The sequence below is a fragment of the Oncorhynchus tshawytscha genome, unplaced genomic scaffold (assembly GCF_018296145.1).
Source record: "Oncorhynchus tshawytscha isolate Ot180627B unplaced genomic scaffold, Otsh_v2.0 Un_contig_457_pilon_pilon, whole genome shotgun sequence".
In the NCBI taxonomy this organism is placed as follows: Eukaryota; Metazoa; Chordata; class Actinopteri; order Salmoniformes; family Salmonidae; genus Oncorhynchus; species Oncorhynchus tshawytscha.
Window position 1 is genome coordinate 3,039 of NW_024609653.1, and position 16,962 is coordinate 20,000.

The 16,962-nt window shown below is 47.7% G+C and overlaps 1 protein-coding gene across 1 annotated transcript; it reads left to right on the forward strand.

Annotated features, from left to right (window-relative positions):
* Window positions 1-363: 363 nt before the first annotated feature.
* Window positions 364-10,635, forward strand: LOC121845392 (LARGE xylosyl- and glucuronyltransferase 1-like; the record flags this gene model as incomplete). The annotated part of the gene is given in 5 exon segments (XM_042316651.1): window positions 364-618; window positions 670-705; window positions 1,950-2,096; window positions 4,740-4,935; window positions 10,168-10,635. Coding segments are annotated over 5 exon segments (832 nt in total), but the record flags the coding sequence as incomplete, so codon positions are not given.
* Between the last annotated feature and the right edge of the window lie 6,327 nt (window positions 10,636-16,962).

Here is a 16,962-nt window from a genome sequence, read left to right on the forward strand (position 1 = left end):
TCTCTCTTTCTCCCCCTATCTCCTCTTAGCCAGGAAGGAACCGACAGCACCAAGGTTATTTAGGTTACTATTGTCAGCTGTTCTAACCTGGCCTGGACACTCTCTCTCTCTCTTCCCCTCTCACTCCCCCTCTCTCTATCTCCATCTCCTCTCACTCCCTCTCACTCCCTCTCTCACTCCCTCTCTCTCTCTCTCTCTCTCCGCCTCTCACTCCCTATCTCCTCTCTCTCTCCCCCTCTCACTATCTCCTCTCTCTCCCCCTATCTATCTCCATCTCCTCTCTCCCTTTCTCTATCGCCATCTCCTCTGTCTCTTCCTCCTCCTCTAACGGTGGTCTCTCTCTCCTCTCTCTCTCCTCTCCAGACTCCAGATGTTAGAGGCTATCTGTAAACACTGGGAAGGTCCTATCAGCCTGGCCCTGTATCTCTCTGACGCTGAGGCTCAACAGTTCCTGCGCTACACCCAGGGGTCAGAGGTCCTGATGTCCAGGGGGAACGTGGGCTACCACATCGTCTACAAGGAGGGTCAGTTCTATCCGGTCAACCTGCTCAGGAACGTAGCCATGCGGCAGGTCAACACGCCCTACATGTTCCTGTCAGATATTGACTTCCTGCCCATGTACGGCCTCTCTACGAGTACCTCAGGTGAGGGAGAACGTCACAGCTGTAGAGATACTGTAATGTACGGCCTCTACGAGTACCTCAGGTGAGGGAGAACGACTCAGCTGTAGAGATACTGTAATGTATAATGCCCTCTACGAGTACCTCAGGTGAGGGAGAACGACTCAGCTGTAGAGATACTGTAATGTATAATGTCCTCTACGAGTACCTCAGGTGAGGGAGAACGACTCAGCTGTAGAGATACTGTAATGTATAATGTCCTCTACGAGTACCTCAGGTGAGGGAGAACGACTCAGCTGTAGAGATACTGTAATGTATAATGTCCTCTACGAGTACCTCAGGTGAGGGAGACCGTCACAGACGTAGAGGATACTGTAATGTATAATGTCCTCTACGAGTACCTCAGGTGAGGGAGACCGTCACAGACGTAGAGGATACTGTAATGTATAATGTCCTCTACGAGTACCTCAGGTGAGGGAGAACGTCACAGACGTAGAGGATACTGTAATGTATAATGTCCTCTACGAGTACCTCAGGTGAGGGAGACCGTCACAGACGTAGAGGATACTGTAATGTATAATGTCCTCTACGAGTACCTCAGGTGAGGGAGAACGTCACAGACGTAGAGGATACTGTAATGTATAATGTCCTCTACGAGTACCTCAGGTGAGGGAGAACGTCACAGACGTAGAGGATACTGTAATGTATAATGTCCTCTACGAGTACCTCAGGTGAGGGAGAACGTCACAGACGTAGAGGAGACTGTAATGTACGGCCTCTACGAGTACCTCAGGTGAGGGAGACCGTCACAGACGTAGAGGATACTGTAATGTATAATGTCCTCTACGAGTACCTCAGGTGAGGGAGAACGTCACAGACGTAGAGGAGACTGTAATGTACGGCCTCTACGAGTACCTCAGGTGAGGGAGACCGTCACAGACGTAGAGGATACTGTAATGTATAATGTCCTCTACGAGTACCTCAGGTGAGGGAGAACGACTCAGCCGTAGAGGAGACTGTAATGTACGGCCTCTACGAGTACCTCAGGTGAGGGAGAACGACTCAGCCGTAGAGGAGACTGTAGCGTATAATATTCTCTTCTAACTCTGGGGTCACATTGCTGGGGAAACTTCTAGATCTCAGAGGGGTATGTGGAGAGTGACTTTCTAACCCTGAGCGTCTCTGTAACGTCCCTGCAACGTCTCTGCAACGTCTCTGTAACGTTCCTGCAGGAAGTCAGTGGTACAGCTGGACATGGCTAACAGCAAGAAAGCTCTGTAACGTCTCTGTCTGTAACGTCTCTGTAACGTCCCTGTAACGTCCCTGCAGGAAGTCAGTGGTACAGCTGGACATGGCTAACAGCAAGAAAGCGTTGGTGGTGCCGGCCTTCGAGACGCTCCGTTACCGTCTGTCTTACCCCAAGTCCAAGGCCGAGCTGCTGTCCCAACTGGACATGGGGACTCTATTCACCTTCAGGTAAAACCACATGTAGCTGCTGTCCCAACTGGACATGGGGACTCTATTCACCTTCAGGTAAAACCACATGTAGCTGCTGTCCCAACTGGACAGGGGGACTCTATTCACCTTCAGGTAAAACCACATGTAGCTGCTGTCCCAACTGGACATGGGGACTCTATTCACCTTCAGGTAAAACCACATGTAGCTGCTGTCCCAACTGGACATGGGGACTCTATTCACCTTCAGGTAAAACCACATGTAGCTGCTGTCCCAACTGGACATGGGGACTCTATTCACCTTCAGGTAAAACCACATGTAGCTGCTGTCCCAACTGGACACGGGGACTCTATTCACCTTCAGGTAGAAACACATGTAGCTGCTGTCCCAACTGGACATGGGGACTCTATTCACCTTCAGGTAGAAACACATGTAGCTGCTGTCCCAACTGGACACTGGGCCAGTGTTCTGAACTTAAAGGGATGGCCCACTGGGCCAGTGTTCTGAACTTAAAGGGATGGGACACTGGGCCAGTGTTCTGAACTTAAAGGGATGGCCCACTGGGCCAGTGTTCTGAACTTAAAGGGATGGCCCACTGGGCCAGTGATCTGAACTTAAAGGGATGGGACACTGGGCCAGTGTTCTGAACTTAAAGGGATGGGACACTGGGCCAGTGTTCTGAACTTAAAGGGATGGCCCACTGGGCCAGTGATCTGAACTTAAAGGGATGGGACACTGGGCCAGTGATCTGAACTTAAAGGGATGGCCCACTGGGCCAGTGATCTGAACTTAAAGGGATGGGACACTGGGCCAGTGATCTGAACTTAAAGGGATGGCCCCTGGGCCAGTGTTCTGAACTTAAAGGGATGGCCCACTGGGCCAGTGATCTGAACTTAAAGGGATGGGACACTGGGCCAGTGTTCTGAACTTAAAGGGATGGGACACTGGGCCAGTGTTCTGAACTTAAAGGGATGGCCCACTGGGCCAGTGATCTGAACTTAAAGGGATGGGACACTGGGCCAGTGATCTGAACTTAAAGGGATGGCCCACTGGGCCAGTGATCTGAACTTAAAGGGATGGGACACTGGGCCAGTGATCTGAACTTAAAGGGATGGCCCACTGGGCCAGTGTTCTGAACTTAAAGGGATGGCCCACTGGGCCAGTGATCTGAACTTAAAGGGATGGGACACTGGGCCAGTGTTCTGAACTTAAAGGGATGGCCCACTGGGCCAGTGTTCTGAACTTAAAGGGATGGGACACATTCTCATTAGTTAGCAGCAGCACAGATGTTACTGTACCATTCGCCTGCCAACGACTGAAACGATCATTTAAGGTACAACATCAATCTTACTCTGGCTCTAAGGGATAAAGGGATGCCTAGTTAAATGAATAAAGACTGCCTCCTGGTGTCTAAATACAAGCAGCAGCGTAAGTGTTTGTCCTTCAACACAGAGATCGTTTTTGATCATTAACATGACAGATTGAGCCACAGAGCCCAGATAGTTGGGTTCAATCACAACTCAGTGTAGAGGCGGCAGACTCCCAGATGGGTTCAATCACTACTCAGCTAGAAGACACCCAGATGGGTTCAATCACTACTCAGCTAGAAGGACTCCCAGATGGGTTCAATCACTACTCAGCTAGAAGGACTCCCAGATGGGTTCAATCACTACTCAGCTAGAAGACTCCCAGATAGTTGGGTTCAATCACTACTCAGCTAGAAGACTCCCAGATAGTTGGGTTCAATCACTACTCAGCTAGAAGACTCCCAGATGGGTTCAATCACTACTCAGCTAGAAGACTCCCAGATAGTTGGGTTCAATCACTACTCAGCTAGAAGACTCCCAGATAGTTGGGTTCAATCACTACTCAGCTAGAAGACTCCCAGATGGGTTCAATCACTACTCAGCTAGAAGACTCCCAGATGGGTTCAATCACTACTCAGCTAGAAGGACTCCCAGATGGGTTCAATCACTACTCAGCTAGAAGACTCCCAGATAGTTGGGTTCAATCACTCTTCAGCTACCTGCCGCCTCTACACTCTAACCACTAGGCCACCCTGCCACCTCTACACTCTAACCACTAGGTTACCTGCCCCCTCTACTCTCTAACCACTAGGCTACCCTGCCGCCTCTACACACTAACCACTAGGCTACCCTGCCCCCTCTACACTCTAACCACTAGGCTACCCTGCCACCTCTACACTCTAACCACTAGGCTACCTGCCCCCTCTACACTCTAACCACTAGGCTACCTGCCCCCTCTACTCTCTAACCACTAGGCTACCCTGCCGCCTCTACTCTCTAACCACTAGGCTACCCTGCCACCTCTACACTCTAACCACTAGGCTACCCTGCCGCCTCTACACTCTAACCACTAGGCTACCCTGCCGCCTCTACACTCTAACCACTAGGCTACCCTGCCGCCTCTACACTCTAACCACTAGGCTACCCTGCCACCTCTACACTCTAACCACTAGGCTACCCTACCTCCTCTACACTCTAACCACTAGTTTACCTGCCACCTCTACACTCTAACCACTAGGCTACCCTGCCACCTCTACACTCTAACCACTAGGCTACCCTGCCGCCCCACAATCCCTCCTCTCCCTCCTTGGCTATAAAGTATTGAATGTTGAATCCTACTTCCTGTTCTCCCTGCTAGATACCATGTCTGGACGAAGGGTCATGCTCCCACTAACTTTGCTAAGTGGAGGACTGCCACCACGCCGTACAGAGTCCAGTGGGAAGCGGACTTTGAACCCTACGTGATGGTGAGACGGGACAGTCCAGAGTACGACAGGCGCTTCGTTGGCTTCGGGTGGAATAAAGTGGCTCATATTATGGAGCTGGATGCACAGGTACTGGACACAACTTTACCATCACTCTGTCACTCACAGGTACTGGACACACCTTTACCATCACTCTGTCACTCACAGGTACTGGACACAACTTTACCATCACTCTGTCACTCACAGGTACTGGACACACCTTTACCATCACTCTGTCACTCACAGGTACTGGACACACCTTTACCATCACTCTGTCACTCACAGGTACTGGACACACCTTTACCATCACTCTGTCACTCACAGGTACTGGACACACCTTTACCATCACTCTGTCACTCACAGGTACTGGACACACCTTTACCCATCACTCTGTCACTCACAGGTACTGGCCACACACCTCTTTACCCATCACTCTGTCACTCACAGGTACTGGACACAACTTTACCCATCACTCTGTCACTCACAGGTACTGGACACACCTTTACCATCACTCTGTCACTCACAGGTACTGGACACACCTTTACCATCACTCTGTCACTCACAGGTACTGGACACACCTTTACCATCACTCTGTCACTCAGTATGAGTTAGTGAGGCTGTCATAGTGTTTCTAACTCTGTCCTCTGTCCTCTCTTCCAGGAGTATGAGTTAGTGATGCTGTCATAGTGTTTCTAACTCTGTCCTCTCTTCCAGCAGTATGAGTTAGTGATGCTGTCTTAGTGTTTCTAACTCTGTCCTCTCTTCCAGGAGTATGAGTTAGTGATGCTGTCATAGTGTTTCTAACTCTGTCCTCTCTTCCAGCAGTATGAGTTAGTGATGCTGTCTTAGTGTTTCTAACTCTGTCCTCTCTTCCAGGAGTATGAGTTAGTGATGCTGTCTTAGTGTTTCTAACTCTGTCCTCTGTCCTCTCTACCAGCAGTATGAGTTAGTGATGCTGTCATAGTGTTTCTAACTCTGTCCTCTCTTCCAGCAGTATGAGTTAGTGATGCTGTCATAGTGTTTCTAACTCTGTCCTCTCTTCCAGCAGTATGAGTTAGTGATGCTGTCTTAGTGTTTATAACTCTGTCCTCTCTTCCAGCAGTATGAGTTAGTGATGCTGTCTTAGTGTTTCTAACTCTGTCCTCTCTTCCAGCAGTATGAGTTAGTGATGCTGTCTTAGTGTTTCTAACTCTGTCCTCTGTCCTCTCTACCAGCAGTATGAGTTAGTGATGCTGTCATAGTGTTTCTAACTCTGTCCTCTCTTCCAGCAGTATGAGTTAGTGATGCTGTCATAGTGTTTCTAACTCTGTCCTCTCTTCCAGCAGTATGAGTTAGTGATGCTGTCTTAGTGTTTCTAACTCTGTCCTCTCTTCCAGCAGTATGAGTTAGTGATGCTGTCTTAGAGTTTCTAACTCTGTCCTCTGTCCTCTCTACCAGGAGTATGAGTTAGTGATGCTGTCTTAGTGTTTCTAACTCTGTCCTCTGTCCTCTCTACCAGCAGTATGAGTTAGTGATGCTGTCATAGTGTTTCTAACTCTGTCCTCTGTCCTCTCTTCCAGGAGTATGAGTTAGTGATGCTGTCTTAGTGTTTCTAACTCTGTCCTCTGTCCTCTCTTCCAGGAGTATGAGTTAGTGATGCTGTCATAGTGTTTCTAACTCTGTCCTCTCTACCAGCAGTATGAGTTAGTGATGCTGTCTTAGAGTTTCTAACTCTGTCCTCTGTCCTCTCTACCAGGAGTATGAGTTAGTGATGCTGTCATAGTGTTTCTAACTCTGTCCTCTCTACCAGCAGTATGAGTTAGTGATGCTGTCATAGTGTTTCTAACTCTGTCCTCTCTTCCAGCAGTATGAGTTAGTGATGCTGTCTTAGAGTTTCTAACTCTGTCCTCTGTCCTCTCTACCAGGAGTATGAGTTAGTGATGCTGTCTTAGTGTTTCTAACTCTGTCCTCTGTCCTCTCTACCAGCAGTATGAGTTAGTGATGCTGTCTTAGTGTTTCTAACTCTGTCCTCTGTCCTCTCTTCCAGCAGTATGAGTTAGTGATGCTGTCTTAGAGTTTATAACTCTGTCCTCTCTACCAGCAGTATGAGTTAGTGATGCTGTCTTAGAGTTTATAACTCTGTCCTCTCTACCAGCAGTATGAGTTAGTGATGCTGTCATAGTGTTTCTAACTCTGCCCTCTCTTCCAGGAGTATGAGTTAGTGATGCTGTCTTAGTGTTTCTAACTCTGTCCTCTCTTCCAGCAGTATGAGTTAGTGATGCTGTCTTAGTGTTTGTAACTCTGTCCTCTCTTCCAGCAGTATGAGTTAGTGATGCTGTCTTAGTGTTTGTAACTCTGTCCTCTCTTCCAGCAGTATGAGTTAGTGATGCTGTCTTAGTGTTTCTAACTCTGTCCTCTCTACCAGCAGTATGAGTTAGTGATGCTGTCATAGTGTTTCTAACTCTGTCCTCTCTTCCAGCAGTATGAGTTAGTGATGCTGTCTTAGAGTTTCTAACTCTGTCCTCTGTCCTCTCTACCAGCAGTATGAGTTAGTGATGCTGTCATAGTGTTTCTAACTCTGTCCTCTGTCCTCTCTACCAGCAGTATGAGTTAGTGATGCTGTCTTAGTGTTTCTAACTCTGTCCTCTGTCCTCTCTTCCAGCAGTATGAGTTAGTGATGCTGTCTTAGTGTTTCTAACTCTGTCCTCTGTCCTCTCTACCAGCAGTATGAGTTAGTGATGCTGTCATAGTGTTTCTAACTCTGTCCTCTGTCCTCTCTACCAGCAGTATGAGTTAGTGATGCTGTCTTAGTGTTTCTAACTCTGTCCTCTCTTCCAGCAGTATGAGTTAGTGATGCTGTCTTAGAGTTTCTAACTCTGTCCTCTCTTCCAGCAGTATGAGTTAGTGATGCTGTCTTAGTGTTTCTAACTCTGTCCTCTGTCCTCTCTTCCAGCAGTATGAGTTAGTGATGCTGTCTTAGTGTTTCTAACTCTGTCCTCTGTCCTCTCTACCAGGAGTATGAGTTAGTGATGCTGTCTTAGTGTTTCTAACTCTGTCCTCTGTCCTCTCTTCCAGGAGTATGAGTTAGTGATGCTGTCTTAGAGTTTATAACTCTGTCCTCTGTCCTCTCTACCAGCAGTATGAGTTAGTGATGCTGTCATAGTGTTTCTAACTCTGTCCTCTGTCCTCTCTTCCAGCAGTATGAGTTAGTGATGCTGTCATAGTGTTTCTAACTCTGTCCTCTGTCCTCTCTTCCAGCAGTATGAGTTAGTGATGCTGTCATAGTGTTTCTAACTCTGTCCTCTGTCCTCTCTTCCAGCAGTATGAGTTCGTGATGCTGTCTTAGTGTTTCTAACTCTGTCCTCTGTCCTCTCTTCCAGCAGTATGAGTTAGTGATGCTGTCTTAGTGTTTCTAACTCTGTCCTCTGTCCTCTCTACCAGCAGTATGAGTTAGTGATGCTGTCTTAGTGTTTCTAACTCTGTCCTCTGTCCTCTCTTCCAGCAGTATGAGTTAGTGATGCTGTCATAGTGTTTCTAACTCTGTCCTCTGTCCTCTCTTCCAGCAGTATGAGTTAGTGATGCTGTCATAGTGTTTATAAGTCTGTCCTCTCTACCAGCAGTATGAGTTAGTGATGCTGTCATAGTGTTTCTAACTCTGTCCTCTGTCCTCTCTACCAGGAGTATGAGTTAGTGATGCTGTCATAGTGTTTCTAACTCTGTCCTCTGTCCTCTCTTCCAGGAGTATGAGTTAGTGATGCTGTCTTAGTGTTTCTAACTCTGTCCTCTGTCCTCTCTTCCAGGAGTATGAGTTAGTGATGCTGTCATAGTGTTTCTAACTCTGTCCTCTGTCCTCTCTTCCAGGAGTATGAGTTAGTGATGCTGTCATAGTGTTTCTAACTCTGTCCTCTGTCCTCTCTTCCAGGAGTATGAGTTAGTGATGCTGTCTTAGTGTTTCTAACTCTGTCCTCTGTCCTCTCTTCCAGGAGTATGAGTTTGTGGTTCTGCCATAGTGTTTCTAACTCTGTCCTCTGTCCTCTCTTCCAGCAGTATGAGTTAGTGATGCTGTCTTAGTGTTTCTAACTCTGTCCTCTGTCCTCTCTACCAGGAGTATGAGTTAGTGATGCTGTCTTAGTGTTTCTAACTCTGTCCTCTGTCCTCTCTTCCAGGAGTATGAGTTAGTGATGCTGTCATAGTGTTTCTAACTCTGTCCTCTGTCCTCTCTTCCAGGAGTATGAGTTAGTGATGCTGTCATAGTGTTTCTAACTCTGTCCTCTCTTCCAGCAGTATGAGTTAGTGATGCTGTCTTAGAGTTTCTAACTCTGTCCTCTGTCCTCTCTACCAGCAGTATGAGTTAGTGATGCTGTCATAGTGTTTCTAACTCTGTCCTCTCTTCCAGCAGTATGAGTTAGTGATGCTGTCTTAGTGTTTCTAACTCTGTCCTCTGTCCTCTCTTCCAGCAGTATGAGTTAGTGATGCTGTCTTAGTGTTTCAAACTCTGTCCTCTGTCCTCTCTACCAGGAGTATGAGTTAGTGATGCTGTCATAGTGTTTCTAACTCTGTCCTCTCTTCCAGCAGTATGAGTTAGTGATGCTGTCTTAGTGTTTCTAACTCTGTCCTCTGTCCTCTCTACCAGGAGTATGAGTTAGTGATGCTGTCTTAGTGTTTCTAACTCTGTCCTCTGTCCTCTCTACCAGGAGTATGAGTTAGTGATGCTGTCTTAGTGTTTCTAACTCTGTCCTCTGTCCTCTCTTCCAGGAGTATGAGTTAGTGATGCTGTCTTAGTGTTTCTAACTCTGTCCTCTGTCCCTCTTCCAGGAGTATGAGTTAGTGATGCTGTCATAGTGTTTCTAACTCTGTCCTCTCTACCAGGAGTATGAGTTAGTGATGCTGTCTTAGTGTTTCTAACTCTGTCCTCTGTCCTCTCTTCCAGGAGTATGAGTTAGTGATGCTGTCTTAGAGTTTATAACTCTGTCCTCTCTACCAGCAGTATGAGTTAGTGATGCTGTCTTAGTGTTTCTAACTCTGTCCTCTGTCCTCTCTACCAGCAGTATGAGTTAGTGATGCTGTCTTAGTGTTTCTAACTCTGTCCTCTGTCCTCTCTTCCAGGAGTATGAGTTAGTGATGCTGTCTTAGAGTTTATAACTCTGTCCTCTCTACCAGCAGTATGAGTTAGTGATGCTGTCTTAGTGTTTCTAACTCTGTCCTCTGTCCTCTCTACCAGCAGTATGAGTTAGTGATGCTGTCTTAGTGTTTCTAACTCTGTCCTCTGTCCTCTCTACCAGCAGTATGAGTTAGTGATGCTGTCATAGTGTTTCTAACTCTGTCCTCTGTCCTCTCTACCAGGAGTATGAGTTTGTGGTTCTGCCCAACGCCTATATGATCCACATGCCTCATGCTCCCAGTTTCGACATTACCAAGTTCCGGTCCAACAAGCAGTACCGCGTCTGCCTGAAGACCCTGAAAGAGGAGTTTCAACAGAACATGTCTAGACGATATGGCTTCGCTGCCCTCAAATACATGACTGCAGAGAACAACAGCTAGCCAACACCGATGAGCCAGGACACTCTGACCCGTTATTGACTACACTACCCATAACACCCTTCTCTAAGGCTGTCTAGGACTACACTTCTACAGATGAGAGGGAAAGGGCGGTGGATTCTAAGGACAGTCGATGTAGGGGAGTCGGGAGTGGACAGAACGGTTACTAGAGACTCTTACTACGAACTCTGACCCGTTATTGACTACACTACCCATAACACCCTTCTCTAAGGCTGTCTAGGACTACACCTCTGTGCCAACCAATCATGAGGTTTTAAATTGGTGAGCTCTGCTTCTTGTGAACTCTCACCTTTTAGTTTGGGGTTATGACCTGGTTTGAGACAGCGTTAACCAACTGAAGGGTAACCGGGGGTAACCGTAAGGTCGTTGTGTCCCAAACATTGTTTTTTTTACCCCTTCCCGAGGACGGATGGAGCAGTCTGTCCAGAAGTTGCAGACCTGGTTTCTATCTGGTTTCTGGCTGGGCAAGGAAGCTGTTGCTGTGAATGTTGAGTCAGTACAGGGCTGGTTTGGACTCATACAACTCTCTGTTCTTCTCTAACAATAGAACTGGGCATCACTATGGGAGGGAGGGAGGAAGGGAGGGAGGGAGGGAGAGCGGGGGAGAGAGACTGACTGTAGCCCTGGACTTGGAAAGCAGACAAGACATTTGTTCTGTCTCTGGGCCATATCTGGAAGACCAGCTGCTCATTCCCAGCTGCTGCTTGTTGTGCTAAATGTAATATGGTATGTGTGTGTCTGTCTCCCTCCCTGCCTCCTGTCTCCCTCCCTGCCTCCCTGTCTCCCTCCCTGCCTCCTGTCTCCCTCCATTCCTCCTGTCTCCCTCCCTGCCTCCTGTCTCCCTCCCTGCCTCCCTCCCTGCCTCCTGTCTCCCTCCCTGCCTCCTGTCTCCCTCCCTGCCTCCTGTCTCCCTCCCTGCCTCCCTGTCTCCCTCCCTGCCTCCCTGTCTCCCTCCCTGCCTCCCTGTCTCCCTCCCTGCCTCCCTGCCTCCCTGTCTCCCTCCCTGTCTCCCTCCCTGTCTCCCTCCCTGCCTCCCTCCCTGCCTGTCTGTCTCCCTGTCTGTCTGTCTCCCTGTCTGTCTGTCTGTCTCCCTGTCTGTCTGTCTCCCTGTCTGTCTGTCTCCCTGTCTGTCTGTCTGTCTGTCTGTCTGTCTGTCTGTCTGTCTGTCTGTCTGTCTCCTGTCTGTCTGTCTGTCTGTCTGTCTGTCTGTCTGTCTGTCTGTCTGTCTGTCTGTCTGTCTGTCTGTCTGTCTGTCTGTCTGTCTGTCTCCCTGTCTGTCTGTCTGTCTCCCTCCCTCCCTCCCTCCCTCCCTCGCTCCCTGTCTCCCTCCCTCCCTCCCTCCCTGCCTCCCTCCCTGCCTGTCTGTCTCCCTGTCTGTCTGTCTCCCTGTCTGTCTGTCTGTCTGTCTCCCTGTCTGTCTGTCTCCCTGTCTGTCTGTCTCCCTGTCTGTCTGTCTGTCTGTCTGTCTGTCTGTCTGTCTGTCTGTCTGTCTGTCTCCCTGTCTGTCTGTCTGTCTGTCTGTCTGTCTGTCTGTCTGTCTGTCTGTCTGTCTGTCTGTCTGTCTGTCTGTCTGTCTGTCTCCCTGTCTGTCTGTCTGTCTGTCTGTCTGTCTGTCTGTCTGTCTGTCTGTCTGTCTGTCTGTCTGTCTGTCTGTCTGTCTCCTGTCTGTCTGTCTGTCTCCCTCCCTCCCTCCCTCCCTCCCTCGCTCCCTGTCTCCCTCCCTCCCTCCCTCCCTGTCTCCCTCCCTCCCTGTCTCCCTCCCTCCCATTGTGTGCTTTACATTATGTCTGTACACTGCAAATCAGAAATATTATTTTTTTCTCTCCATGTGCCGTAAAAAATAAAACAATTTAACTGACAGACAACGTATCCAAGATTCACTCTCATAAAAATGCAAATGATGTTGCTCAGGGACAAGAGACAAAAACATCAGAGCCTCAACAGAATCAGAAACGTCGGAGAGTCTGGATGACACATCCTGTGTCCCAAATGGCTCCCTGTTCCCTATATAGTGCACTACTTTAGACCAGGGCCCTATTCCCTATATTGTACACTACTTTAGACCAGAGCCCTATTCCCTATATAGTGCACTACTTTAGACCAGAGCCCTATTAGTGCACTACATAGGGAATAGTGTACCATAGTGAGCTTCCCCCGTCTGCTAGGTTTAGTTCCAGTCTGATATGGATCAGAACCAGCCTCCCGGGTCAGGTACAGTACAGGGTTGATATGGATCAGAACCAGTCTCCCGGGTCAGATGACAGTACAGGGTTGATATGGATCAGAATCAACCTCCCGGGTCAGGTGACAGTACAGGGTTGATATGGATCAGAACCAGTCTCCCGGGTCAGGTGACAGTACAGGGTTGATATGGATCAGAACCAGCCTTCTGGGTCAGGTGACAGTACAGGGTTGATATGGATCAGAACCAGCCTTCTGGGTCAGATGACAGTACAGTACAGGCGGTGGTGATGACGTCACTCAGACCGTCCTGGACGTCAGGCTAATAGCCTGGGTGGGGGTCGTTACTAGTTACCACAGCCACAAAGTCATTATGGCTAAACTCTGCCTGATTGAAAACCTAATCCTAACTTTAACCACACTGCTGATCTTATGCTTAATCTTACATTAAGACCAAAAAGCACATCCAATTTCGACTTTGTGGCTGCGGTAACTAGGGACAACCATAGCCTGGATGGCCCCCACCATGCTGACTAGCCCCCCCCAGTGTGTGAGAACAGGAGCAGCGGTGACTGTGTGTGTGTTTGAGGAGTGACTGTGTGTGTTTATGAGGAGTGACTGTGTGTGTTTATGAGGAGTGACTGTGTGTGTGTATGATGTGTGACTGTGTGTGTATGAGGAGTGACTGTGTGTGTATATGAGGAGTGACTGGGTGTTTATGAGGAGTGACTGGGTGTTTATGAGGAGTGACTGTGTGTGTATATGAGGAGTGACTGTGTGTGTATGAGGAGTGACTGTGTGTATATGAGGAGTGACTGTGTGTGTTTATGAGGAGTGACTGTGTGTTTATGAGGAGTGACTGTGTGTTTATATGAGGAGTGACTGTGTGTTTATATGAGGAGTGACTGTGTGTGTTTGAGGAGTGACTGTGTGTTTATGAGGAGTGACTGTGTTTATGAGGAGTAACTATGTGTTTATGAGGAGTGACTGTGTGTGTGTTTATGAGGAGTGACTGTGTGTTTATGAGGAGTGACTGTGTGTGTGTTTATGAGGAGTGACTGTGTGTGTTTATGAGGAGTGACTGTGTGTGTGTTTATGAGGAGTGACTGTGTGTGTTTATGAGGAGTGACTGTGTGTTTATATGAGGAGTGACTGTGTATATGAGGAGTGACTGTGTGTTTGAGGAGTGACTGTGTTTATATGAGGAGTGACTGTGTGTATATGAGGAGTGACTGGGTGTTTATGAGGAGTGACTGGGTGTGTGTATATGAGGAGTGACTGTGTTTATGAGGAGTGACTGTGTGTGTTTATGAGGAGTGAGTGTGTGTGTTTATGAGGAGTGACTGCATGTGTTTATGAGGATTGACTGTGTGTTTGAGGAGTGACTGTGTGTGTATGAGGTGTGACTGTGTGGTTGTATATGAGGAGTGACTGTGTGTGTATGAGGAGTGACTGTTTGTATATGAGGAGTGACAGTGTGTTTATGAGGAGTGACTGTGTTTATGAGGAGTGACTGTGTGTTTATATGAGGAGTGACTGTGTGTTTATATGAGGAGTGACTGGGTGTTTATGAGGAGTGTCTGGGTGTGTGTATATGAGGAGTGACTGTGTATATGAGGAGTGACTGTGTGTATATGAGGAGTGACTGTGTGTTTATGAGGAGTGACTGTGTGTTTATATGAGGAGTGACTGTGTGTATATGAGGAGTGACTGGGTGTTTATGAGGAGTGACTGTGTGTTTATATGAGGAGTGACTGTGTGTATATGAGGAGTGACTGGGTGTTTATGAGGAGTGACTGTGTGTTTATGAGGAGTGATTGTGTGTTTATGAGGAGTGATTGTGTGTGTTTATGAGGAGTGACTGCATGTGTTTATGAGGATTGACTGTGTGTTTGAGGAGTGACTGTGTGTGTATGAGGTGTGACTGTGTGGTTGTATATGAGGTGTGACTGTGTGGTTGTATATGAGGTGTGACTGTGTGTGTTTATGAGGAGTGACTGTTTGTATATGAGGAGTGACTGTGTGTGTGTGTGTGTGAGGTGTGACTGTGTGTATATGAGGAGTGACTGTGTGTGTTTATGAGGTGTGACTGTGTGTGTGTATATGAGTGACTGTGTGTGTGTGTATGAGGAGTGACTGTGTGTTTATGAGGTGTGACTCTGTGTATGAGGAGTGACTGTGTGTGTGTATATGAGGAGTGACTGTGTGTGTGTATGAGGAGTGACTGTGTGTGTGTATGAGGAGTGACTGTGTGTGTGTATGAGGAGTGACTGTGTGTGTGTATGAGGAGTGACTGTGTGTGTGTATATGAGTGACTGTGTGTGTGTATATGAGTGACTGTGTGTGTATGAGGAGTGACTGTGTGTGTGTGTATGAGGAGTGACTGTGTGTGTGTATGAGGAGTGACTGTGTGTGTGTATATGAGTGACTGTGTGTGTGTATATGAGGAATGTGTGTGGCTTGGCAGTTGGAGCTCCGTCCCCTTGGGAAGCCAGTCAGAACTATAGATGTGTATCTAGGTGGGGAGCTGCCAGACAGACTGCCAGACAGACACGATGCTGCTGCTTCCTGAATGAAAACTAATGAGTGGATCAGTGTTGTTTTCTTCAGTCTGTCACAACTGTGGCCATTCAGATTTTTTGTGGCCCCCATCCAATCAAAGTGGCCCATCCCTGGTGTAGAAAGACACAACATCACCAACATCAACAGTATGAGGACACTTTCCACTAGATGTTGGAACATTGCTGCTATAACAGCCTCCACTCTTCTGGGAAGGCTTTCCACTAGATGTTGGAACATTGCTGCTATAACAGCCTCCACTCTTCTGGGAAGGCTTTCCACTAGATGTTGGAACATTGCTGCTATAACAGCCTCCACTCTTCTGGGAAGGCTTTCCACTAGATGTTGGAACATTGCTGCTATAACAGCCTCCTCTCTTCTGGGAAGGCTTTCCACTAGATGTTGGAACATTGCTGCTATAACAGCCTCCTCTTTTCTGGGAAGGCTTTCCACTAGATGTTGGAACATTGCTGCTATAACAGCCTCCACTCTTCTGGGAAGGCTTTCCACTAGATGTTGGAACATTGCTGCAGGGGGACTTGCCACAAGAGCATTAGTGAGGTCGGGCACTGATGTTGGGCGATTAGGCCTGGCTCGTAGTCGCCGTTCAAATTGATCCCAAAGGTGTTCGGTGGGGTTAGAGGTCAGGGCTCTGTGCAGTTGTTAGGGTTCGTTCCTTTCATCCTTGTCTCATTGGTGAAATTAGCATTATGATAATATCTTTAATTAAATCATTAAAAAAATATATATATGCAATTGCAGACAGAAGTTGACAATCAGGAACATGTCACGCATGTTTCCCAGTAAGTTCTGCATCAAAGAAAAGGTCTCAAGTGGTTTTGTTAAACCCTCAGTCTAGCCCTGGTAATGTCACTACCTACGTCATTACCTTTTAACTCCCGAGACCAGAACCATGCATACAAAGCTATATAAACAAGGCCTTTAGTGTGTTATCTAAAAGCTTAGCAGTAAATGTCCACGTTGATTTATAGTGGAATGTCTGAGTAGTCTTATCTCCTACACTCCCCTGCAGAGGTCTGTCTCAGTCACACATTTCTCAGAGGAGTCTTTTTGAGAGAGAGAGGGAGAGACACACAGAGAGACAGGGAGAGAGAGAGACACACAGGGAGAGAGAGACAGGGAGAGAGAGAGAGACACAGGGAGAGAGACAGGGAGAGAGAGACAGAGAGAGACAGGGAGAGACACACAGTGTGAGAGAGAGAGAGTGAGAGACACACAGGAGAGAGAGAGAGAGAGAGACACACAAACGGAGAGAGAGAGTGAGACAGGGAGAGAGAGAGAGACACACAGACACACACAGAGAGAGAGAGAGAGAGAGACGAAGAGTGTGTGTGAGAGAGACAGTGTGAGAGAGAGACACAGAGAGAGAGACACAGTGTGTGTGAGAGAGAGAGAGAGAGAGAGGGAGAGAGAGAGACACACAGGGAGAGAGAGACAGAGAGAGAGAGAGAGACAGAGACAGAGAGAGAGGGAGAATAAAACCTCATGTATCTATTGTTAATCTGTTGTCTAGGACCCTATAAAGAGGGAGTCTAGTCTAGTAGATACTAGTCTCTTATCTCTTACACTTCCTGGGTCTTATAACCCCTCCCCTTTTATTAATACAACATAAGCATAATCAATTATTCTAATACATCAAACATTTGTACAGCCCCAATCATGACCCCTAGGTGAACTTCTAACACAGGCCAGTCAAGTTCTTCCACACTGATCTCGACAAACCATTTCTGTATGGACCTCGCTTTGTGCACTGGGGGCATTGTCATGCTGAAACAGGAAAGGGCCTTCCCCAAACTGTTGCCATAAAGTTGGAAGCAC